Source organism: Heteronotia binoei, chromosome 19 (assembly GCF_032191835.1).
Source record: "Heteronotia binoei isolate CCM8104 ecotype False Entrance Well chromosome 19, APGP_CSIRO_Hbin_v1, whole genome shotgun sequence".
NCBI classification, from domain to species: Eukaryota; Metazoa; Chordata; class Lepidosauria; order Squamata; family Gekkonidae; genus Heteronotia; species Heteronotia binoei.
Genome location: NC_083241.1, coordinates 41,640,079 through 41,664,221, shown reverse-complemented (window position 1 = coordinate 41,664,221; position 24,143 = coordinate 41,640,079). Strand labels below are relative to the sequence as shown.

The 24,143-nt window shown below is 48.3% G+C and overlaps 1 protein-coding gene across 2 annotated transcripts in view; it reads right to left on the bottom strand.

Moving 5' to 3' along the window:
• Positions 1-24,143, bottom strand: part of VPS13C (vacuolar protein sorting 13 homolog C) — a 189,993-nt gene that overhangs the window by 112,334 nt on the left and 53,516 nt on the right. For both annotated transcript variants that reach the window (XM_060259893.1, XM_060259892.1), the window contains 16 exons: positions 22,113-22,230; positions 20,207-20,336; positions 19,891-19,969; positions 17,559-17,701; positions 15,367-15,520; positions 15,031-15,107; positions 14,838-14,897; positions 13,909-14,071; positions 13,673-13,789; positions 8,571-8,674; positions 7,985-8,152; positions 5,746-6,050; positions 4,434-4,581; positions 3,268-3,376; positions 805-938; positions 221-377 (listed from right to left, as the gene is read on the bottom strand). In XM_060259893.1, coding sequence (XP_060115876.1) covers positions 221-377; positions 805-938; positions 3,268-3,376; positions 4,434-4,581; positions 5,746-6,050; positions 7,985-8,152; positions 8,571-8,674; positions 13,673-13,789; positions 13,909-14,071; positions 14,838-14,897; positions 15,031-15,107; positions 15,367-15,520; positions 17,559-17,701; positions 19,891-19,969; positions 20,207-20,336; positions 22,113-22,230 — 2,166 coding nt within the window. The remainder of the gene's footprint in view (positions 1-220; positions 378-804; positions 939-3,267; positions 3,377-4,433; positions 4,582-5,745; positions 6,051-7,984; positions 8,153-8,570; positions 8,675-13,672; positions 13,790-13,908; positions 14,072-14,837; positions 14,898-15,030; positions 15,108-15,366; positions 15,521-17,558; positions 17,702-19,890; positions 19,970-20,206; positions 20,337-22,112; positions 22,231-24,143) is intronic.

Genomic DNA, 24,143 nt, shown 5'->3' with positions numbered 1-24,143 from the left:
AACAGCACAGCAGAAGATGAGAGGGGGAACTTGAAGAGCAATTTCTAAAATTGTGCAACTACGATAAACAAAGAATTTTATGAGCACCAGCTTCTAAAAAGTTACACAGACTGAACATTTAGGAAACCTGAATCTGCAGATAAACGCTGTCACATGAAGACATCATTTGTATCCTCTTTGTGACACTGTGTCACTTAGCAGTAAATCAAGCGTGACTCACCTTTAAACTCAAGGCACTTCATGGTGATTTTCTTCAGGTACGCTGTAGCAGACATGTCATGTGTTCTAATTCTGCCTTCAGTCCCCAGCTGCGACACTGCTAACGTATGCATCAGGACGCTCTTCTTTTCCACCTGCTTCGTTAGCTGTATTACAACCTAAAGAAGTATATACATACATACACACACTTAGGATAATTTGTGAGTTACATTAAAATGCTCGCTGAGATCCACTGCAACAGATGAGTTATGAGCGATCATATTATTCCATATATCTCTACATGTTAGTTTTTCCAAGACATCTACATGTAGTAAACTGGATTCCTCTGATTCGAATTAGCATGGAAGTCTTTCCCAAGGGAAATGATCAAGAAAAGAATGAAAGCGTGTAACTTATTTCCTTAGGAACAGTCAGGAAAATCCATCCGACTTGCTGTTGAGCTTGGTCAAGACAGCAGTCATTTAGTTAATAAAGGAGGGCGACTTTACACCTGATTATTGCTCTAGAGGAGCCATGTTACCTGTCCTCCAAACAGAAGGCAGAAAACCCCGAAGATTTAGGCTGAGAGTCCGCTTACAGTCATACCTCTTTGATTTCAAAGTTAAGCAGCACGCTGGTAATATCTTCCTGCAAGGCTTCTTTTGGCGCTCCCGATAATTTACTTCCTGATGTGATCTCTTTGTGAACTCCCAGTGATGCCGGTGGTTCTTTTAAACTGCCTGCCAAGTCCAGAGACAGGTTAACTCCGCTTGAAAAAAAAGAAGCATTACTACGCCCCATTTATATACATACTCCTTTGCTCCTATGCTTATTTTGCCAAGTGTGCTAGTAAGCCTGCATTAGTTAAAAATAAAAATCTGTCCTTCCTATGACAGAGAGCACACTTGGAATGAAGCACTTCCTCTCACAAACCACATGTGGAAATACGTAATGCATCAATGACATCTTTGAGGGGGATCGGAGTTAAAGGGAGGATGAGGTACCTACAGGTTTCCTTATCTCTTTGCAGTGATATTCTGAAGCAGCTGCTTCTAAAGAGTAGCAACGGAAAGCTCCTGGTAATTCATGGCAAGTCATAGGCCCCAAGACCCGCATGCCTGCTCAAGTTAGTTGGCAAGTCATGGGCCCAGAGACCCACGTGCCTGCTCAAGTTAGTTGGCAAGTCATGAGCCCAGAGACCCACGTGCCTGCTCAAGTTAGTTGGCAAGTCATGGGCCCAGAGACCCACGTGCCTGCTCAAGTTAGTTGGCAAGTCATGGGCCCAGAGACCCACGTGCCTGCTCAAGTTAGCTGGCAAGTCATGGGCCCAGAGACACGCATGCCTGCTCAAGTTAGTTGGCAAGTCATGGGCCCAGAGATCCACGTGCCTGCTCAAGTTAGTTGGCAAGTCATGGGCCCAGAGACACGCATGCCTGCTCAAGTTAGTTGGCAAGTCATGGGCCCAGAGACCCACGTGCCTGCTCAAACAGCCCAGTTCCCCTTGGCAATAAGCCTTGATGCTAATGAAAAACGAAATGAAAAAGGCCCTGGCTCACTTTAGCAGAAAAGGAGTGCAACCTCGTTTTCATGACAGACACAGGGATTTTCACCCCCCCCCCTTTTTTTTAACCTCTGCCTCCTCTTTCCTCCCTCTCTTGCCCAGAGATCTTTGGACCAGAGGGCCCGTCGGCCTGCACTCTGTAAAGGGCTAAAATAATACTATTAGCAGAGCATTATTATAGAGTAGTGTTCCCTCTAAGCTGAGTTAGGGTGAGCTAGCTCACAGATTTTTAGCCTCCAGCTCACAGATTTTTGTCTTAGCTCAGGAAGGAGGACCCCAGAGCACACTAATTTATGCAGGAGCTCCCAACTTTAATGCCAGTAGCTCCCAAAGCAGAATTTTTGCTCACAAGACTCTGCAGCTTAGAGGAAACACTGGAAAAGAGCCGGTCTGATAACTTGGGGGACTGCCTTCTCCTAAGCCCTAGCCCAAGCTAGCCCGATCTCAGAAGCTAAGCTGGGTCAGCCCTGGCTAGTATTTGGATGGAATGAGACAAACCAGCTATGAATGTCTCTTGCCTCGAAAACCCTACAAGGCCGCCATAAATCAGCCGTGACTTGATGGCATCAAAGCCCGCATAGTGTAGTGGTTAAAATGTCAGATAAGAATCTGGAAAACCCAGGTTCAGATCCCAAATCGTGCTACAGGAGCCGGCTGACCTTAGGCCAGTCGCCCACTCTCAGCCTCATCCACCTCACAGGGCTGTCGCGAGGATAAAATGGAGGAGAAGATAAGGAAGTAAGCTGCTTTGGGTCCCCATTAGAGTGAAAGGTTAGAACGGATAAAAGGAAGGAAAGGTTGAAAGGGTAAAAGGAAATCTTTCTTCACTCAAAGGGTGATTAACACATGGAATTCACTGCCACAGGAGGTGGTGGCGGCTGCAAGCATAGACAGCTTCAAGAGGGCATTGGATACAAATATGGAGCAGAGGTCCATCAATGGCTATTAGCCACAGCTTATCGTTGGAACTCTCTGTCTGGGGCAGTGATGCTCTGTATTCTTGGTGCTTGGGGGGAGGACACAGTGGGAGGGCTTCTGGGGTCCTGCCTCCACTGGTGGACCTCCTGATGACATCTGGGGATTTTTTTTGGCCACTGTGTGACACAGTGTTGGACTGGTTGGGCCATTGGTCTGATCCAACATGGCTTCTCTTATGTCTGGGGCAGTGATGCTCTGTATTCTGGGTGTTTGGGGAGGCAGCAGTGGGAGGGATTATAATGTCCTGGCCCCACTGGTGGACCTCCTGATGGCATCTGGAGATTTTTTTTGGCCACTGTGTGACACAGAGTGTTGGATTGGCTGGGCCATTGGTCTGATCCAACATGGCTTCCCTTATGTCCTTATGTTTTTAAAGGCAGACTATAAAGTTAAAGGGGGAAAAAGGCCTATGGTCATTCCACTAAAACTAGTCCTAGCCCCTCAAGGGGAAGGAACAGTCTAAGAACTGCCCACAAGAAGAACTGAACACAGACAATGCAGAGCATGAAGAAAGATAGCGGGGGGTTTACCTTCGCTTTGCGTCCTTGGCTTCCTCTCACTTATATTTCTGTCTGCTTCAGCAAGGTTTTCTGTCAGGACTTTAAGCAGAACGTTCAAATCCTCTTGACTTAGGATAATCTAAAAAGAAAAGTGGCATATCACTTCATCCCGCCGACCTCCATTTCCTCAGGCTTTCGTTAAAGCGTTCAGTCACTAGCGATGCAGCCGGGCAGTTCCATGCCAGGGACCCACCGGGTGTTGGGCCATGAAGGGCAGAGAACATTAATTCACCTGCAGCTTCCATCCCTATTGTCCCCTAGTTATACTTTCCAAAATGTGCCATGGATTTGCTGACTAACTACAGAACCGTCAACAGCAATTCTCACAATTTATATGTCAAAACAACAGACAGACTACAGTCGAGAGCCAGTTTGGTGTCGTGGTGAAGTGCGCAGACTCTCATCTGGGAGAACCGGGCTTGATTCCCCGCTCCTCCACTTGCAGCTGCTGCAATGGCCTTGTGTTAGCCAGAGCTCTTGTAGGAGTTGTCTCTGAAAGGGCTGCTGCTGTAAGAGCCCTCTCAGCCCCACCCACCTCACAGGGTATCTTTCTCCTGAGAGCCAGTTTGGTGTAGTGGTTAAGTGCGCGGACTCTTATCTGGGAGAACCGGGCTTGATTCCCCGCTCCTTCTCTTGCAGCTGCTGCAATGGCCTTGGGTTAGCCATAGCTCTTGTAGGAGTTGTCTTTGAAAGGGCTGCTGCTGCTGTAAGAGCTCTCTCTCAGCCCCACCCACCTCACAGGGTGTCTGTTGTTGGGTGGGGGGGGGGGGTAAAGGAGATTATGACCACTCTGAGATTCAGAGTATAGGGCAGGATATAGATCAAATATCATCATCTTCGAAAAGCATGGCGATTCAGCTAAAGTAGCACATGCACTGATTCTTTAGATAAGCATGGAGTGAGCGAAAGGCAAGGATTCCTTCAGGCGTATATATGTGAAGATTTTCCTTCTTTCTCTCCCTCTCTCTCTGCTCCCCAAACAGTGGCCTTCAGTGTAACGACCGAAGCTGTTTATTTAAAACTTGGCGGACAGCAGGTTAAAAGATGCTGGCCAAAAACCACAGTGGGATCCTGTGGGAAAAACTGTGCATACAAATGCTTCTCTGTCTTAACAGCTGAAATCAAAATTCACTCACATTCATCTGATCTAGATATCCTCTGATTTCCATCATGGGTATCTTGTGATACCACGTTCCAGCCAGGTTGCGGTTCACAGAGAGGTTCAGGTTGATGGGATGCAGGATTTGGATGTCAGGTTGGGAAAAGCCCGGCTGCAAACATGTCCTAGACCAAAAAGAGAGATCGATCGATCCTAAACGCACGCCCAAGCATAGCCCACAGTTCAGACCCACAAAGGACATTTTAAACTTTTATTTGATCACTATCAGTATGCAATTTTTCCGAATACAATAAAGTTCACAGAAGCAAATACACTAAACAGAAACTGTGCCTATTAGTTACATCAATAAGTAATTCTTATTCACACCCTGGTGCTCTTTGCATCGTTTTAGGTACATTCACTCCTCGCGCTCTGCAGAGAACTCCCAACCCAACAGGAGTCTTAGGTTCCCACATACTGCTTTTACTGCCACAAAAAGAAAAGCACGTCCAACATTGTTAGATTTCTCTGAGAAGGCTACATATTCAAATCTGCCTCCAGAAAGTCTGGGCACAGAGTTTACTTTAGGACAGGATGTCTGGAGGAAAAGGAAAGGTCCCCTGTGCAAGCACCAGTCGTTTCCGACTCTGGGGTGATGTTGCTTTCACAACGTTTTCACAGCTGACTTTTTATGGGGTGGTTTGCCATTGCCTTCCCCAGTCTTTTACGCTTTCTCCCCAGCAAGCTGGGGACTCATTTGACCAATCTCGGAAGGATAGAAGGCTGAGTCAACCTCGAGCCGGCTACCTGAAAACCCAGCAACTTCCGGGGATCGAACTCAGGTCGTGAGCAGAGCTTAGGACTGCAGTACCGCAGCTTTAACACTGCGCCACGGGGCTCTCTATGTCTGGAAGCACTGCATAAATTATTAAATGTGGTATGAGCTGAATTGCATCCCTCTTGCAACGAGGGTGCAAGGGCCCCTACAGATCTCAGACTCCCAAAGAACTGAGAACTCACCCTGGAATATCCCCAAGTAGTCCCACATTTGGAAAGACCAAGATTGGTAGCTGTGTTAAGTCTGTCTGTAGCAGTAGAGAGGAGCAAGTGTCCAGTAACGCCTTAAAGAGTAACAAAATTCTTGACAGGGGAGGAGTTTTTGAGAGTCGCCACTCATTTCCTCAGATGCAGCTAGAATGCAAGTCCATTTGTCCTATATAGTGGAAAGTGGAGTGCTAAATCGCTCCCCTTTCTAACGTATAGGACAGATGAGCTCACATTGCAGCTGCATCGGAAGAAGTCAGCATGCGAAGACAGTCAACCTGCCCATGCAAGATGTCTCCACTCACCTGGCCATCTTCAGCTTTGTCAGCTGCACGTCCATTTTGTCTACGACTGGGGGCAGCAAGCAGCCCTCGGCCGACACCAAGCTGAACTTGTTCTGCACCCTGATCAACCCCAGGTCGACGACAACAGCATTGTGAGACACCGAAGACTGCGGGATGAGGATGACGGGAGCCTTCAGGTGGATGTCCATGGACAGCCGGAAGCTCCTCTGGGCCAAGTCTCGCACGCTCGTGGCCGCTTTTTCTGCCGCCTGGACGGTGGCGGCGCTCAAGGCCTCTTTGGCCATCTGGAAGTTGCTCAGGAAGTTCTGCAACCGAAAGGAGAAGGAGATTGGATTTATACCCCGCCCTTTGCTAGCCAAAGGAGTCTCGGAGCATCTTACAAATCTCTTTCCCCTTCCCCTCCCCACAGCAGACTTAAGAACATAAGAGAAGCCCTGTTGGATCAGACCAATGGCCCATCCAGTCCAACACTCTGTCACATAAGAACATAAGAGAAGCCCTGTTGGAGCAGGCCAATGGCCCATCCAGTCCAACACTCTGTGTCACATAAGAACATAAGAGAAGCCATGTTGGAGCAGGCCAATGGCCCATCCAGTCCAACACTCTGTGTCACACAGTAGCCAAAATCCCAAGTGCCATCAGGAGGTCCACCAGTGGGGCCAGGGCACTAGAAGCGCTCCAACTGTGCCCCCGCCAACACCAAGAACACAGAGCATCACTGCCCCAGACAGAAGAACATAAGAGAAGCCATGTTGAATCAGGCCAGTGGCCCATCCAGTCCAACACTCTATGTCACATAAGAAAAGCTAAGTTAGAACAGTCCAGTGGCCCATCCAGTCCAACACTGTGTCACATAAGAACATAAGAAAAGCCATGTTGGCTCAGGCCAGTGGCCCATCCAGTCCAACACTCTGTGTCACACAGTAGCCAAAATCCCAAGTGCCATCAGGAGGTCCACCAGTGGGGCCAGGACACTAGAAGCCCTCCCACTGTGCACCCCCACAAGCACCAAGAATACAGAGCATCACTGCCCCAGACAGAGAGCTCCAACAATATGCTGTGGCTAACAGCCACTGGTGGACCTCTGCTCCATATGCTTATCCAATCCCCTCTTGAAGCTGTCTATGCTTGTAGCCGCCACCACCTCCTGTGGCAGTGAAGTCCATGTGTTAATCACCCTTTGGGTGAAGAAGGACTTCCTTTTATCAGTTCTTCTTATCAGTACTTCTTTCCCTACCTTCTCTATCCCATGCATAATCTTTGTAAACCTCTATCATGTCACCCCACAGTCAATGTTTCTCCAAGCTAAAGAGCCCCAAGCATTTTAACCTTTCTTCATAGACACCCTGTGAGCAATACTCCCTCTAAGCTGTGGAGTCTTGTGGGCAAAAATTCTACTTCATTGAGCTACTGGCATTAAAGTTGTGAGCTGCTGCATAAATTAGTTTGCTCCGGGGCCATTTTTCCTGAGCTGAGACAACAATGTGTGAGCTGGAGGCTAAAAAAAACCTGTGAGCTAGCTTGCACTCCCTCAGCTTTGAGGGAACACGGCCTGTGAGGTAGGTGAGGCTGAGAGAGCTCTCCCAGAACTGCTCTTGAGCAGGACAGCCTTGAGAGAACTTGCGGCTGACCCAAGGCCACAACAGCAGGTACATGTGGAGTAGGAGTGGGGAATCCAACCCGGTTCTCCCAGGTAAGAGTCCGCAGACTTCACCACTACACCAAACTGGGGGCGTGGAGAGCAAGAACACTTTCTTCAGCCATGCTCAGAAAAGCACCATACGTTTTATGTATTTTTGAGTGGGGCAGCAAGACACAGCCAGAATATAGTTCCACAGCCTCCCCATGTTTCCCGAGTCCATCTCACCACACTTTCAGTTCTTGCCCAACTCCCTCACAACAGCAAGCTAAGACTGACACCTAACTTTCAACTGAGAACAAGCTGAGTTCTACACAAAGGCTGGACACCAAGCCTAGACAGAGAACAGGTTTTGAAAATTAGATCTATCCTAGTAAGTGCAAGGTTTTTTTTCCCTTCCCTTCTTTCAGCGCAAGTTAGGGAAACACTAGATGGCTCAGAAAAATAACAAAATGGCTGCCCAAACTATATGTCTAGCATTGCAGCTACTTTCCAAAAGTTACTTTCCAAACCTCCCTTGTAGTATTACCAGACTGTACAATCTACAGCTAATGTGAAGAAATCCAGTGATAATTCTGTCTGGCACACTGTCAGACTTACCAGAAGTGCCATAAGGAACTTATGCAGATAGACAATCTGAATACAGCCCACTTTGAGAGACACTGTCCCATCCACCTTGGACATGTCTGTGTAAGCATCTCCCTCCGTAGCATTCGGGTACAGTGCCAAGTTGAAGCTGAAGACTTCATCACCAACTATGGAAACAGCCTGAAGGGGTGGAGGGAAGCAAACATCTTACTGGAGAATATAAGAAGAGCCCTGCTGGATCAGACCAATAGTCCATCTAGTCCAGCATCCTGTCTCAAGCAGTAGTCAACCAGTTCCAACAACAGGGCATACAGACCGAGGCCTTCCCTGAGAAGAACATAAGAAGAGCCCTGGGGGACCACACTAATGGTCCATCTAGTCCAGCATCCCATCTCATACAGTGGCCAACCATTTTCTCCAGAGGGCCAACAAGAGGGCACAGAGGCCAAGACCTTCATGAGGACATCAGAAGAGCCCTGCTGGATCAGACCAGTCATCCATCTAGTCCAGCATCCCATCTCACACAATGGCCAACCAGTTCGTCTGGAAGGCCAACAACATGGCAGAGAGGCCAAGGACAACTCAGCTTGTTACGTACCTTTTTATGAATTGTCCTTGAATCAACATCTGTAACAATTATATCTTTCAGCCGGGCAAACAGGGTGGTCTGGCTGGACTGAAGAAACAGAGATGAGTCAAGACCTGAAAAAGAAAAGCTGGTCAGTGCAATTCAAGCTGTGCAGAGCAATGCAGTAGCTAAGAGCGTCGGCTAGATCAAGGGAGACGATGGGCTCAAATCCCCGCACACTGAGGAACTTGCTGGGAAAACCTGTATCAGTCATGTACATACAGCATGCCTTGACTCACAAAGCTAGGGCAAAGGTAAATCATAAGACTTGGGAGAACCAAGTCTGTCGCCTTGAGTTTCTTAAAAGAAAAAGACGGCTAAAAAATGTAAGTAAGCAGTAAACACAATGGTTCTGAGCAACAATGGTGCTTTTAAACGCTTAGGAACCGCATACGCGGATTGCCACAGCATTGACCAAGCAGGGTACAATTGCTGCATTCTTCAAATGCAAATGTTGAGGTGGCTTGAGAAAGCATTTCTAAGGTCCAGGCTACTGGGATTAACTATGTGCAATTCTGGCCCTGATAAGTGTTCAAAGGTTTCTTAAGCAGCAGTGTTCTCAGAGCGGTGGCCCAGTGCATGTGCTTTACAGCAACAGCTCAGCATCTCCTCAGGCCTTTGTTCTGTTTTTGCAGCATAAGAAGAAGATGATTTTGGATTTATATCCCGCCCTATACTCTGAATCTCAGAGCAGTCACAATCTCCTCTACCTTCCCCCCCACCCCACAACAAACACCCTGTGAGGTAGGTGGGGCTGAGAGTGCTTTTACAGCAGCTGTCTTTTCAAGGACAGCTCTACGGGAGCTATGGCTGACCCAAGGCCATTCCAGCAGCTGCAAGTGGAGGAGTGGGGAATCAAACCTGGTTCTACCAGATAAGAGTCCGCGCACTTAACCACTACACTAAACTGGCTTGCTAAGACCAAGAGAGACCTGAAAAAACAGTCCTAATGCTTGGGGGGGTGGGGGCCAACACACCTAAGACACCTGCCACTAACCCTCACCATCAAGCAAGGTTGTGAAAATATTTCAAGCTTTCTCAAGCCCTAGTTTCACAAGGGCAATGTGCAATTCAAGCAACTGGGGACACGGCCAGCAACCAGGATCTGGTGTCTTCCGTAGCACTTGCTTCCAGCTATGGTAGAAGAAGAAGAAGATATTGGATATATATCCCACCCTCCACTCCAAAGAGTCTCAGAGCGGCTCACAATCTCCTCTACCTTCCTCCCCCACAACAGACACCCTGGGAGGTGGGTGGGGCTGGAGAGAGCTTTCACAGCAGCTGCTCTTTCAAGGACAACCTCTGCCAGAGCTATGGCTGACCCAAGGCCATTCCAGCAGCTGCATGTGGAAGAGTGGGGAATCAAACCTGGTTCTACCAGATAAGAGTCCACACACTTAACCACTACACGAAACTGGCTCAGATCCACCCTGTGAGGTGGGGGGGGACTGAGAGGGCTCTCAGGGCAGCTGCCCTTTCAAGGACAACCTCTGCCAGACCTATGGCTGACCCAAGGCCATTCCAGCAGCTGCAAGTGGAGGAGTGGGGAATCAAACCTGGTTCTACCAGATAAGAGTCTGCGCACTTAACCACTACACTAAACTGGCTCGCTAAGACCAAGAGAGACCTGAAAAAACAGTCCTAATGCTTGGGGGGGCGGGGGCCAACACACCTAAGACACCTGCCACTAACCCTCACCATCAAGCAAGGTTGTGAAAATATTTCAAGCTTTCTCAAGCCCTAGTTTCACAAGGGCAATGTGCAATTCAAGCAACTGGGGACACGGCCAGCAACCAGGATCTGGTGTCTTCCGTAGCACTTGCTTCCAGCTATGGTAGAAGAAGAAGAAGATATTGGATATATATCCCACCCTCCACTCCAAAGAGTCTCAGAGCGGCTCACAATCTCCTCTACCTTCCTCCCCCACAACAGACACCCTGGGAGGTGGGTGGGGCTGGAGAGAGCTTTCACAGCAGCTGCTCTTTCAAGGACAACCTCTGCCAGAGCTATGGCTGACCCAAGGCCATTCCAGCAGCTGCATGTGGAAGAGTGGGGAATCAAACCTGGTTCTACCAGATAAGAGTCCACACACTTAACCACTACACGAAACTGGCTCAGATCCACCCTGTGAGGTGGGGGGGGACTGAGAGGGCTCTCAGGGCAGCTGCCCTTTCAAGGACAACCTCTGCCAGACCTATGGCTGACCCAAGGCCATTCCAGCAGCTGCAAGTGGAGGAGTGGGGAATCAAACCTGGTTCTACCAGATAAGAGTCCGCGCACTTAACCACTACACTAAACTGGCTCGCTAAGACCAAGAGAGACCTGAAAAAACAGTCCTAATGCTTGGGGGGGTGGGGGCCAACACACCTAAGATGCCTGCCACTAACCCTCACCATCAAGCAAGGTTGTGCAAATATTTCAAGCTTTCTCAAGCCCTAGTTTCACAAGGGCAAAGTGCAATTCAAGCAACTGGGGGCACGGCCAGCAACCAGGATCTGGTGTCTTCCGTAGCACTTGCTTCCAGCTACGGTAATCGTGGAAACTATCAACATCAACAATCTGAAATGGCCTGGATTACAGAACAAGCCTGTCCCTCTGAATAAGTGCACAGAGAAAGCTGGGACCTGCTTGCCAGACCTAGAATGCATTGCCAGGATCAGGAGAGCACACACATGTACACAACCGGTGCAGATAGTTAGAAAAACAGGTTGCTTACCTGTAACTGATGATCTTCGAGTGGTCACCTGTGCAGTCACACACATGGGTCTTGCCGCAGAATCTGAGTGGGAATGGCGCCTCCCGCTCGCTCCAGGCATGCGCAGTCGATGCCTACTCCCCAGGGCGAACGGAAAGCACGCCAAAAAACGCTCTAGGCGAGCTATTGGAGACTCTGAGGTATGGATCCGTTGCCTGCGGCAAGACCCAGGCGTGGGACTGCACAGAGACCACGATAAAGATCATACGGCAAGGCCAGGTCAGTGTCTTACTCCTAAACTTTACCCCTGGAGTTTCACTCAATTTCAAGGCCAGAGTATCTTCAGGAAACTTTCTACCGTTTGGTGTAGTGGTTAAGTGTGCAGACTCTTATCTGGGAGAACCGGGTTTGATTCCCCATTCCTCCACTTGCAGCTGCTGGAACGGTCTTGGGTCAGCCAGAGCTCTGGCAGGAGTTGTCCTGAGAGACAGTTTGGTGTAGTGGTTAAATGCACGGACTCTTATCTGGGAGAACCGGGTTTGATTCCCCACTCCTCCACTTGCAGCTGCTGGAATGGCCTTGAGTCAGCCATAACTCTGGCAGAGGTTGTTCTTGAAAGGGCAGCTGCTGTGAGAGCCCCCTCAGCCCCACCCACCTCACAGGGTGTCTGTTGTGGGGGAAGAAGGTAAAGGAGATTGTGAGCCGCTCTGAGACTCTTCGGAGTGGAAGGCAGGATATAAATCCAATATCTTCTTCTTCTTAAGAGCGCAGACAGTAATCTGGGAGAACTGGGTTTGATTCCCCACTCCTCCACATGCACCTGTTGGTGGGACCTTGAGTCAGTCACAAGTTCTCACAGAGCTGTTCTCTCAAGAGCAGTTTCTGTTAGACCTCTTTCAGCCTCACTTTCCTCACATGGTGTCTGCTGTGAGAAGGAAAAGGAGATTGTAAATGGCTGTGAGACTCTGAGTGAAGGGAGGGATAAATCCAATCTCCCCCTCTTCTACATTTGGACCACTTTTGAACAACTTGGGTGGGATATGCTGCATTTTGCCCATTTTCAAGGGTATCCTCTTAAATTCACAAGCATATTTAAGCTCATTACCTCTCTCTCAACAACAAAGCTCTGCTACACCGTATACTCGAAAAGACAACATAAAGGAATTAGAGATGAACCTCAAAAGGAAATCAAGGCCTTTAAGGCACATCATTGAAAATATTTTAATAATTCTCCCCAAAATGCTAACAAGCCATCAGAATCCTATAACTATAATGCCCCTGTATAAATCGATGGTGCGGTCTCATTTGGAATACTGTGCGCAATTCTGGTCACCGCACCTCAAAAAGGATATTATAGCATTGGAGAAAGTGCAGAAAAGGGCAACTAGAATGATTAAAGGGTTGGAACACTTTCCCTATGAAGAAAGGTTAAAACACTCAAGGCTCTTTAGCTTGGAGAAACGTCGACTGCAGGGTGACATGATAGAGGTTTACAAGATAATGCATGGGATGGAGAAAGTAGAGAAAGAAGTACTTTTCTCCCTTTCTCACAATACAAGAACTCGCGGGAATTTGATGAAATTGCTGAGCAGTCAGGTAAAAACGGATAAAAGGAAGTACTTCTTCACTCAAAGGGTGATTAACATGTAGAATTCACTGCCACAGGAGGTGGTGGCGGCTGCAAGCATAGACAGCTTCAAGAGGGGGTTAGATAAAAATATGGAGCAGAGGTCCGTCAGTGGCTATTAGCCACAGTGTGTGTGTGTGTGTGTAATTTTTTTTTTTTACCACTGTGTGACACAGAGTGTTGGACTGGCCATTGGCCTGATCCAACATGGCTTCTCTGATGTTCTTCTGTGACACAGTGTTGGACTGGATGGGCCACTGGCCTGATCCAACATGGTTTCTCTTATGTCTTTATGTGACACAGAATGTTGGACTGGATGGGCCATTGGCCTGATCCAACATGGCTTCTCTTATGTTCTTATGTGACACAGAGTGTTGGACTGGATGAGCCATTGGCCTGATCCAACATGGCTTCTCTTATGTTCTTATGTGACACAGAGTGTTGGACTGGATGGGCCACTGGCCTGATCCAACATGGCTTCTCTTATGTTCTTATGTGACACAGAGTGTTGCACTGGATGAGCCATTGGCCTGATCCAACATGGCTTCTCTTATGTTCTTATGTGACACAGTGTTGGACTGGAAGGGCCATTGGCCTGAGCCAACATGGCTTCTCTTATGTTCTTATGTGACATAGAGTGTTGGACTGGATGGGCCATTGGCCTGATCCAACATGGCTTCTCATGTTTTTATGTTCTTAACTAGGTATAATTAAGGCAACACACACAAAAACCCCCTGAATTCCTATTACCTTGAATTTTTATTTCAGCAATATTGCTCTTCTCATCGCAGACGTTCAAACAGAAGGCATCCAACTTGGCAAACAGCTTGAAGTCAAACATGTCCTTGTCTTTGCCAGTTTTTGTCACTGTTGAGAAGAGATTTTTACAGTCATCCTTTCATCAGCCAATCGCCTCCCTGCATGGATCATCGGCATAACATCGGCATAACACAAAAACCCATTCCCTTGGAACTAATCTATCACACCTTTCTTCGAGCTGGCATCTGTATGCTGTTTCCCCTCCTGCGCTGGCGACGGTCCTGCGTCGGTGGCTCCTAAGCCCCTTGAAGGAATAACAGCCGCGAGAAAGTTTATAGTTGAGAGGAGGGCCTGCGTGTGCAGTAGCAGATTTAGTGAAGAGAAAGCCACCTGAGGAGAGGGAAGAAAAGAACAAATATTTCAACAAAGCAACACACAGATTACAGGGAGAAATTGGAGCCTCACTGCACGAAGGAATCACTTCAGAGTATTTCTTTAAGGCAGACAACTGGGAAAAGCTTCAAAAATACAGGTAGATATTTCCAGAGTTGGGCCGTAAAGACTAACCCTGCTCCACATGCCCTGCAGTGACGGAGTCACCCAGATAATAATTTAAGCAAAGTAGGGAACTAACATAAAGCCTTCCTATAGTGCTTTCTCTCTCTCCCCAATCCTCATGAAATACGCTGCATCAAAACAGAGAAAGGTATCCAAGTAGACTCCAACAATGATTAAGTTTCAAGAGGGAGAAGTTTTCATGGGGGTTCTCTCAAATGAGAAGCTCTGTGGCGCAGGGTGGTAAAGCTGCAGTCGGAGCCCTCTGCTCACGACCTGAGTTCGATCCCAGCAGAAGCTGGTTCAGGTAGCCGGCTCCAGGTTGACTCAGCCTTCCATCCTTCTGATAAATGAATCAGTAAAAGGAGTCCCCAGCTTGCTGGGGGGGAAGCGTAGATGACTGGGGAAGGCAATGGCAAACCACCCCGTAAAAAGTCGGCCATGAAAACGTTGTGAAAGCAACATCACCCCAGAGTCGAAAACGACTGGTGCTTGCACAGGGGACTACCTTGACCTTTTACCTTTACCCTCAAATGAGAACTGAGGCTACATGAAGACTGACCCAAGCAAGACCTAAACTTTGCTTTGACATTTCACTTACCTGAACAGTTTGTTCAGTGTTGTCAAAATCCGTGTGAAATTTTGGACCATTTTTATTGGCCTAGAGAAAATATCAGGGGAGAAAGGGGTAAGAGACAGCTTCACATGGGACTCCGCCCAAATTCTGCACAGGTTCCAATGTCGTGTTCTTGTTACATTTCAGAACTGCCCGTTGTACTTTTTTAATTGCTTACTTTGATGTATTCCACTTTCAAGAGATCCAATCCAGGTTTATCCGAAGAGCTAATCAGATGGAGAGGCTGCCTTTTACCTGTAACATAAAGTAATATGGAACTACATCTAAAAGCAATTTGCACATATTACAACCTTCTTTCCTCTGTTCCAACAGGCAGCAGAAGAATGTACTGATCCTTTCCCGCAACTGCACATGCCACAGCGCCTTATTAGAAAGATCAAGAATTCCTCTGCTTTCAGTAGGAGCGCAAGATGCAATGCGACAAGCATTTGCCACACAACTTTCACAAAAAGAAACACTTTCTCTCTTGCCCTTCATTCTGCCGTTCAGCTACCTTGAACTTCATGATAATCCAGGCTGATCTTCCTCAAGTAGGACACAGCTCTCAAGTCGTAGGTTCTGACGACAGCTTCTGTTCCGAGCTGCTTGACGTTAAACATAACGATGGTTTCCTCTCTCTGGAGTTGCTTGGTGAGTTCCAGAATCACCTAGACAGATATCTAAAATGAAACCCTTCCCTTTTCAAACTCGTTTTCTCTCTCTCTCTCATGCACATTCCTAATGTTGCCACTTCAAGGCATTCTAAGAGCTAGTATCCCTACCCTTCCAAGCAAGATGAGGGGGGGGCAGGGGGAGCCATGATTCTAATGACAGAGCACATGTTTTGCTTGTATAGGGGAGGGACGGTGGCTCAGTGGTAGAGCCTCTGCTTGGTAAGCAGAAGGTCCCAGGTTCAATCCCCGACATCTCCAACTAAAAAGGGTCCAGGCAAGTAGGCGTGAAAAACCTCAGCTTGATACCCTGGAGAGCCATGAATGGGGCTGTGGCTCAGGGGTAGAGCCGCTGCTTGGTAAGCAGGAGGTCCCAGGTTCAGTCCCCGGCATCTCCAACTAAAAAGGGTCCAGGCAAGTAGGCGTGAAAAACCTCAGCTTGAGACCCTGGAGCGCCATGAATGGGGCTGTGGCTCAGGGGTAGAGCCGCTGCTTGGTAAGCAGAAGGTCCCAGGTTCAATTCCCAGCATCTCCAACTAAAAAGGGTCCAGGCAAGTAGGCGTGAAAAATCTCAGCTTGTGACCCTGGAGAGCGGCTGCCAGTCTGTGTAGGCAAGACTGATTTTGATGGACCGAGGGTCTGATTCAGTAGAAGGCAGCTTCGTATGTTCATATGCTTGCGGACAATCCCCGACTCAGGCTGGGGCCTCTCCAGTTTAAAAAGGAGCTCAGGTAGCTAGTGTGGGGTGGGAAGACAGATACCCCATCCTGAGACCTTGGAGGGCTTTTGCCAGTCACAGCAGGCAATACTGGGCTTAAGGGAGCAACAACCTGATTCAGTATAAGGCAGGCAAGGCCGTATTCAAAGCAACATTTAAGTGGTATAGGTGCCCACCTGGCCTCGGTTTCAACGGCTGACAGGAAACACACACTCCTGTAATAACATGTCAGCAGTACCCAACATGGTGCCCACGGGTGCCCTGCCAACATCTTTCCTGGCAGCCACCAAGCATTTTTTAGAAACTGGATGGGGCCAGCTTCCAATTGGCTGGGCAGACAGGAACTCCTTTGCATATTAGGCCACACCTCCCTGATGTAGCCAATCCTCCAAGCACTTACAGTAGGCCCTGCAGTAAGAGCCCTGTAAGTTCTTAAGAGGACTGGCTGCATCAGGGGGGCGTGGCCTAATCAGGGATGGAATTCTAGCAGGAGCTCCTTTGCATATTAGGCCACACCTCCCTGACGCAGCCAATCCTCCAAGCACTTACAGGGCTCTTACTGCAGGGCCTACTGTAAGTTCTTAAGAGGACTGGCTACATCGGGGGGGCGTGGCCTAATCAGGGATGGAATTCTAGCAGGAGCTCCTTTGCATATTAGGCCACACCTCCCTGATGTAGCCAATCCTCCAAGCGCTTGAAGGGTTCTTATTGCAGGGCCTACTGTAAGTTCTTAAGAGGACTGGCTACATCAGGGAGGGCGTGGCCCAACATGCAAAGGAGCCCCTGCGACAAAAAAAGCCCTAAGCATAACACTGTGTCAGCGGCTGCTGCCACCTGTGTTGGCTTTATTCTTTCTCTCTCCCCTTTCCCCGTGTATTTTTTTTAACGCCCCCACTCCTCTCTTGTACTTGGCTTTGCCTCCTGCAGCAGCCGTTTTGCAGCTGCACCTGCCACCCTGTGCCAGAATTCCAAATGAGCCAGCACACTCACATGCGTGCCTCTGCGCTCGTGCGCAGGGGAGGAGGGAGAGAAGCAGGCTCTGGCAGGGTTTGTGCACCTGGCTTGAAAAGGGGATCCCGAAGAAGAGCTGCACCCAGCAGGGATATCTGGACTAGGCTTTCTCATTGCCCTTGCGATGGACTACTAAATCCCTCTCCATCCAGCCTGAGTTAGCTAAGGTCGCAGGCGTCGGAAGGCTCTCGGCTCCAGCTCCGCAAGCACCGTTGGTGCCATAAGGGGCGAGGCGTTTTTGGAAACTCCCGCTGAATCTCACCGCCTGGAGCATTTGCTGATGCAGAAGAACAAGCCCGCACTTGCCTCCCTGATCTCGAACTTCAACTGAAGGTCCGTGAGCTCTTCCCGAACGGCCTCCGCTTCGGTCTTGATTGCTCTTCGTTTAACAGGACTCTTTTCCGGTGATTTGGAACACTCAGTGGCATCAAAGTACTCTTCTTCAGATTCTAAAGGGCAGGGAGGAAAAGCCTTTTTTTTAAAAAAAAGCACTTCGGCTACAAAATAAACACTCTCCCACAGCTTAATCTATTACATTATAGCAGGGGTGGGGAACGCTTTTTCGGCCAAGGGTCATTTGGATACTTATAACAGCATTCGCGGGCCATACAAAATCATCAGCTTAAAAAACAGTGCTCCGCCAAGGGAGAACGATTCAGGCTGGGAAAATCAATGCAAATAATTAACAGAAAGGAAGAAGGCATTTCCATCCACCATTCTTGGTATCCAGCTCTGCAAAACACCCTACAGACTACAAATTGCAGAAGGTCACAGAACAACCAGCACATTCCAGAGAACAATCAGCACAATCAACAACCATCTTCCTTATCCTCACACCCCTTCCAACCCTCCCAGCAATCAACACAGAACAATGGTCACATTCCACAGCCAGTTTCCTTATCACCACCCTTCCAGGAAGCTCCACCGAACAATGGGTACATTCACAAACCAATTGCCCTCTCACCACACCCCCTCCAGCCTTGAAATAGCAGCTCTCCAGCAGCCCTGGCCTCACTCAATGCACAGCAGCCAAGAAGATCAGAACGCCTGCTCCGGCTGCAACGCCACTGAGGATGTTCTCCGCAGCTGAAAACGAAACGTCTGGAAGAAAAACTTTCTCCAGTAGAACACGGCACTTGAGCCCGAAAGATTCTACAAACCCTAATGCAAATAATTGGGTTTTTTTCTATTTGAAGTCACGTGGGGAGAGCCTAATTCAGCACGCACACCCCCCAGCCTGCCGCTCTAAGCAAATGCCTAGGTCCAAGCATATTAGACCACATCCCCTAATACTAGCATATTAGGTCACACACTCATTAGCATATTAGACCACACCATCTGGGATAATCGAGTGCAAACTGAACTGGTAGCAGCTGGCTCCACCTCTGCCATCCCTCCCTTCAGCTGCTCCCAGCAAACCTTTAAAGGCACCCACATAACCCAGCAGCAGTCCTTCACAATGCCCACGAAGGGGATGGGGCTCAGCCCAGCAATACCCGAGGGCAAGACCAAATGATCTCGAGGGCCGTTTGCGGCCCTCGGGCCTGACGTTCCCCACCCCTGCATTATAGCAACACGTAATAAGCCTGGACATCTCTTTTTATCAACTTGGTTCCCTTCCACAGACTTCTAAATAGGTCTAGTAAAAACCTCAGCTTGAGACCCTGGAGAGCCACTGCCAGTCTGAGTAGACAATACTGACTTTGATGGACCAAGGGTCTGATTCAGTAGAAGGCAGCTTCATATGTTCATATGTCTAAGGGGAGGGATGGTGGCTCAGGGGTAGAGCATCTGCTTGGTAAGCAGAAGGCCCCAGGTTCAATCCCTGGCATCTCCAACTAAAAAAGTGTGAAAAACCTCAGCTTGGGACCCTGCAGAACCACTGCCAGTCTGAGTAGATAAGACTGACTTTGATGGACCGAGGATCTGATTCATTATAAGGCAGCTTCATAGGTTCATAACTCCATATCAACACCTCGACTGGCAGCGGCTCTGCAAGGTCTCAAGAGGGAGAAAGTCTTTTCCATCACCTGCTGCTTAAACAAAAGTGGGAGGTGCTGAGGGCGTGCACCTGAAGACACAAATCTGGGATTGCCAGTATACAAAGCACGCCCTCCCCCACCCCCACTGAGCCACGCCCCCAGCCCTCAAAGTAAGGGTCAGCACTGTGATCCGTGAGATGTTTCTCCAACATTTTCCTTCAACTGATATTGCTCCTGGGAAAGAAAGAAAATTGGTTTGGGGTACTAAATCGTTCGTAAACTTTAACGCAAGAATCCACTGACAAGCTGTCACAACTTATGGGCCCGGATGTCTGCACCTGGAGACCTGAAGCCCGCCGTTTTTCAGCAGTCATTAAAACTTCGATAGCATCCTGCAAACGATCAACATTGCCTTTTCGATGGTGGCCCCCCCCCCAAAAATAAATCATGTCAACGGTCATTTATGTTGCACTACATTACGGAGACAGCTTAATGGCCCTTCTCCGCTGGTTTGACCGCCTTCTGCAAACAACAAAATGCTTTGTTGCCATAAAGACCACTCAGATTCACGTTTATTTCCTGTCTCTAAATACCCGCTCAAGGCAATCATCGCCCCGGTGGCTAATGTACCTCTGATTTTTTTTTTTTTTGTTTACCTGATTCTACCCCTTCCAACAACAGCGATGTGCCAAGAAATCCGTTTCTATTCTCGGAAATGACAGAAATGACAGGTGTCTGCAAAAAAAGCGCAAGATGAAAGGTAGCAAACAGCAGCTCAAATTATAGTATTTGCTTACATTTTCATACATTTCTCTACAACGCTGCGACAATGTCTACAGCAGCACCACATGTGTCTGTCATCAATTCCCAATGAAAATATTATGGACTTTAGCATCAATTATACTCTCAACTTCAACTGTCTTTCCAGTCTCTCTCTTTTACCCTATTGCTTGTTCACTATTACATATTTACTTTTGCACTTGACGCTGAAACGACCGGCTTCTGCGGAAGGGGAATGCTGTCGATGAGTTCAAACACGCCTTTGATCTTCTGGTCAGAAATTCTCAGGTGAACCAAAGGCAGCTCTCCCGAAACTTTGAACCTAGGATAAAAGGAGGAGAATGTAAAATGGTATTAGTGATCGCAATGCAAAACGTGCTGTATGTATGCTCAGCTAATACTGAAGTTAAGAGTACAGTGTGAAAGAAGCTGCTGAAAATCTTAAACTATTCATTCTGAAATTTGCTCACTGTAATGGAACCTTGCACCTACCTACATACTAAATATGGGCATAACCAGAGGCATGACTTCTGATAATACAAGAGGTCATTGACATATGGTTGGATATCAGAGAAGAATGCAGATATCTCCCACTCTGTGGAACTGCCCACCTGAGGAACTCAAGAAGGCATTCAGACGTCTATTGCTCTAAGGAATGTCTAAAATAGAATTGTTCAGGGTGGTGCTTTTAGAAGAAGAAGAACTGCAGATTTATACCCTGCCCTTCTCTCTGAATCAGAGACTCAGAGCGACTTACAATCTCCTACATCTTCTCCCCACACAACAGACACCCTGTGAGGTGGGTGGGGCCGAGAGAGCTCTTCCAGAAGTTGCCCTTTCAAGGACAACCTCTGCCAGAGCTATGGCTAACCCAAGGCCATTCCAGCAGGTGCAAGTGGAGGAGTTGGGAATCAAACCCGGGTTTCCCAGATGAGTCCGCACACTTCACCACTATACCAAACTGGAAGGAAAGAAGGAAGGAAGGAAGAAGAAAGCAGATTTATACCCCGCCCTTCTCTCTGAATCAGAGACTCAGAGCGACTTACAATCTCCTACATCTTCTCCCCACACAACAGACACCCTGTGAGGTGGGTGGGGCCGAGAGAGCTCTCCCAGAAGCTGCCCTTTCAAGGACAACTCCTGTGATAGCTATGGCTGACCCAAGGCCATCCCAGCAGCTGCAAGTGGAGGAGTGGGGAATCAAACCCAGTTCTCCCAGATAAGAGAGCTATGGCTGACCCAAGGCCATTCCAGCAGGTGCAAGTGGAGGAGGGGGGAATCAAACCCAGTTCTCCCAGATAAGAGAGCTATGGCTGACCCAAGGCCATCCCAGCAGCTGCAAGTGGAGGAGTGGGGAATCAAACCCAGTTCTCCCAGATAAGAGAGCTCTGGCTGACCCAAGGCCATCCCAGCAGCTGCAAGTGGAGGAGTGGGGAATCAAACCCAGTTCTCCCAGATAAGAGAGCTCTGGCTGACCCAAGGCCATTCCAGCAGCTGCAAGTGGAGGAGTGGGGAATCAAACCCAGGTCTCCCAGATAAGAGTGCACACACTTAACCACTACACCAAACTGGCTCTCTGTAGAAAAGGAATAGGGTTGTAGAAAATGTAGAAAATGCATTTATAAAGGGAACAGGACTGCAGTTTATTGCACTTCTTATCATATGTATTACCCTGCTTGTATAGAACTGTCTCCTAAGATTTGAAATCCATCACCTATTGCATATATTTAAAATATTTTTCTGCCGCCTTTCCACTCGATCAGGGTCCTCAAGGCGGCATACATAAAAACACTCAAACCATTAAAAACAACTTTTAAACTATTAACTAACTCCATAAAAACACATAAACCAAAGTACCCCAGAACCAAGCAGGAGGGCCAATAGCTGTCAATAGGGGTATGAAAACAAACAAACAGGCTTCACCCACTAGCAGAAGACACCAATAGAGGGAAATGGATTCATCTCCCCAGAGGAGTTCCAAAGTTTTGGGGCCATGTCCTACTTTGTTTTTCACTTTGGGGCCATGTCCTACTTTGTTGAGTGAGAAAGGAGAACTAACGAGTAAAGCAATATTGCCACTTAGGTGGTGATACGTTACTTGGCCATCCTGATATCCTTTTCCACCATCGATTTGGCAAGCTGTATGTCTATATCCATGGGTTGCAAAATGTGCAGAGTCGACGGATGCTCGAACCGAGCCTTCTTCCAGTCTTCTCCTGGAGCACAATTAAGAAGGTACAGGTTTCACTGTGACAGTGGAACAGCAGGAAGTTAACCTAGGTGTTTATACAAAGCAGGAGTCAAGTTCACCTTTAAGACCAACAAAGTTTTATTCAGAACGTACGCTTTCGTTTGCTAAAAGCGCACTTCTTCAGACAAGGGAATAAGGTAAAGTGCCTTATTCTATTACTCTGTATCTTATTCCCTTGTCTGAAGAAGCGTGCTTTTAGTACACAAAAGCGTAGGTTCTGAATAAAACTTCGTTGGTCCTAAAGGTGCAACGACTCCTGCTTTGTTCAATCGCTTCAGACCAACACGGCTGCCCGCTTGGATCTATCCAGATGTTTATACTTCAGGTACACACTGCATAAATAAATCCAGTGGCATGACAGGAAAATCAAGAACCAGAACGCGTGCAGCTGACCAGCACTGAAAATGGCATTTCAGTCCCACAAACACTCAAAGGGTTACTAAGCACCAAGGTTCAATCAGACCGTGGGAGGAATATCCGAAGCTGTGTATTAATGCTGCACCACAGCTGGCTAATGGGGCCTTTAGCAGTTCTCTCGAACCTGCTGGCCATGAATGCTGTGGCGTTTCAAGACGAAGGACATTCAGAAGCAGTTTGCCACTGTTTCTGTTTAGCAACCCTAGACTTCCTCACTGGTTTCCCATGCAAATACTTTCGCTTCGGAGATCTGACGAGATCAGGCTAGGCTGGGGCATCTGCCTTGGAGCAGTGACAAACAGAAGTGGTTTTCCTCTGCGCAGTGCCCACAGACTTCCTCAGCGGTCTCCCATCCGAGCGCCAACCAGGAGTGACCCCGCTTAGCCTCTGTTGGGGGTTTAGGAATAAGCAGGCCCTCTGTTGCAACAGTTCCAAGTCCCCACAGCACTTAAAGCAGCTGCTGATTCCTGTCTGAGGTTAAAGAAGCTATAATCCCCTCCTAACGGGCCTTTTGTATAAATTCTATTCAAATTAGAAGATAGAAGAAGACGACGACTGCAGATTTATACCCCACCCTTCTCCCTGAATCAAAGACTCAGAGCGGCTCACAATCTCCTCTATCTTCTCCCCCCACAACAGGCACCCTGTGAGGTGGGTGGGGCTGAGAGGGCTCCCACAGCAGCTGTCAAGGGGAACTCCCGCGAGAGCGATGGCTGACCCAAGGCCATGCCAGCAGCTGCAAGTGGAGGAGTGGGGAATCAAACCCAGCTCTCCGAGATAAGGGTCCATGCACTTAACCACCACACCAAACTGGCTCTCTCAGATGACTGCAGATTTATACCCCGCTCTTCTCTCTGAATCAGAGACTCAGAGCGGCTTCCAATCTCCTATATCTTCTCCCTCCACAACAGACACCCTGTGAGGTGGGTGGGGCTGAGAGGGCTCTCACAGCAGCTGCCCTTTCAAAAACAACTCCTACGAGAGCTCTGGATGACCCAAGGCCATTCCAGCAGCTGCAAGTGGAGTGGGGAATCAAACCCGGTTCTCCCAGACAAGAGTCTGCACACTTAACCACTATGGCTGCCTCAAGGCCATTCCAGCAGCTGCAAGTGGAGGAGTGGGGAATCAAACCTGGTTCTCCCAGATAAGAGTTCGCACACTTAACCATGACCCAAACTGGCTCTCCATCAGTAGCAATCAGTGCAGCAAAATGATGGAATACAGCAGGGGTGGCCAACGGTAGCTCTCCAGATGTTTTTTTTTGCTTACAACTCCCATCAGCCCCAGCCAGCATGGCCAATAGCTGGGCTTGATGGGAGCTGTAGGCAAAAAACATCTGGAGAGCTACCGTTGGCCACCCCTGGAATACAGGATGCCAGATAGATACTTGTTCTGAGACATAGGCTGGTGTGTCTCTCTATATCTTTTTTTTCAGATTAGCTTGTTTCGTATTTGAATTAT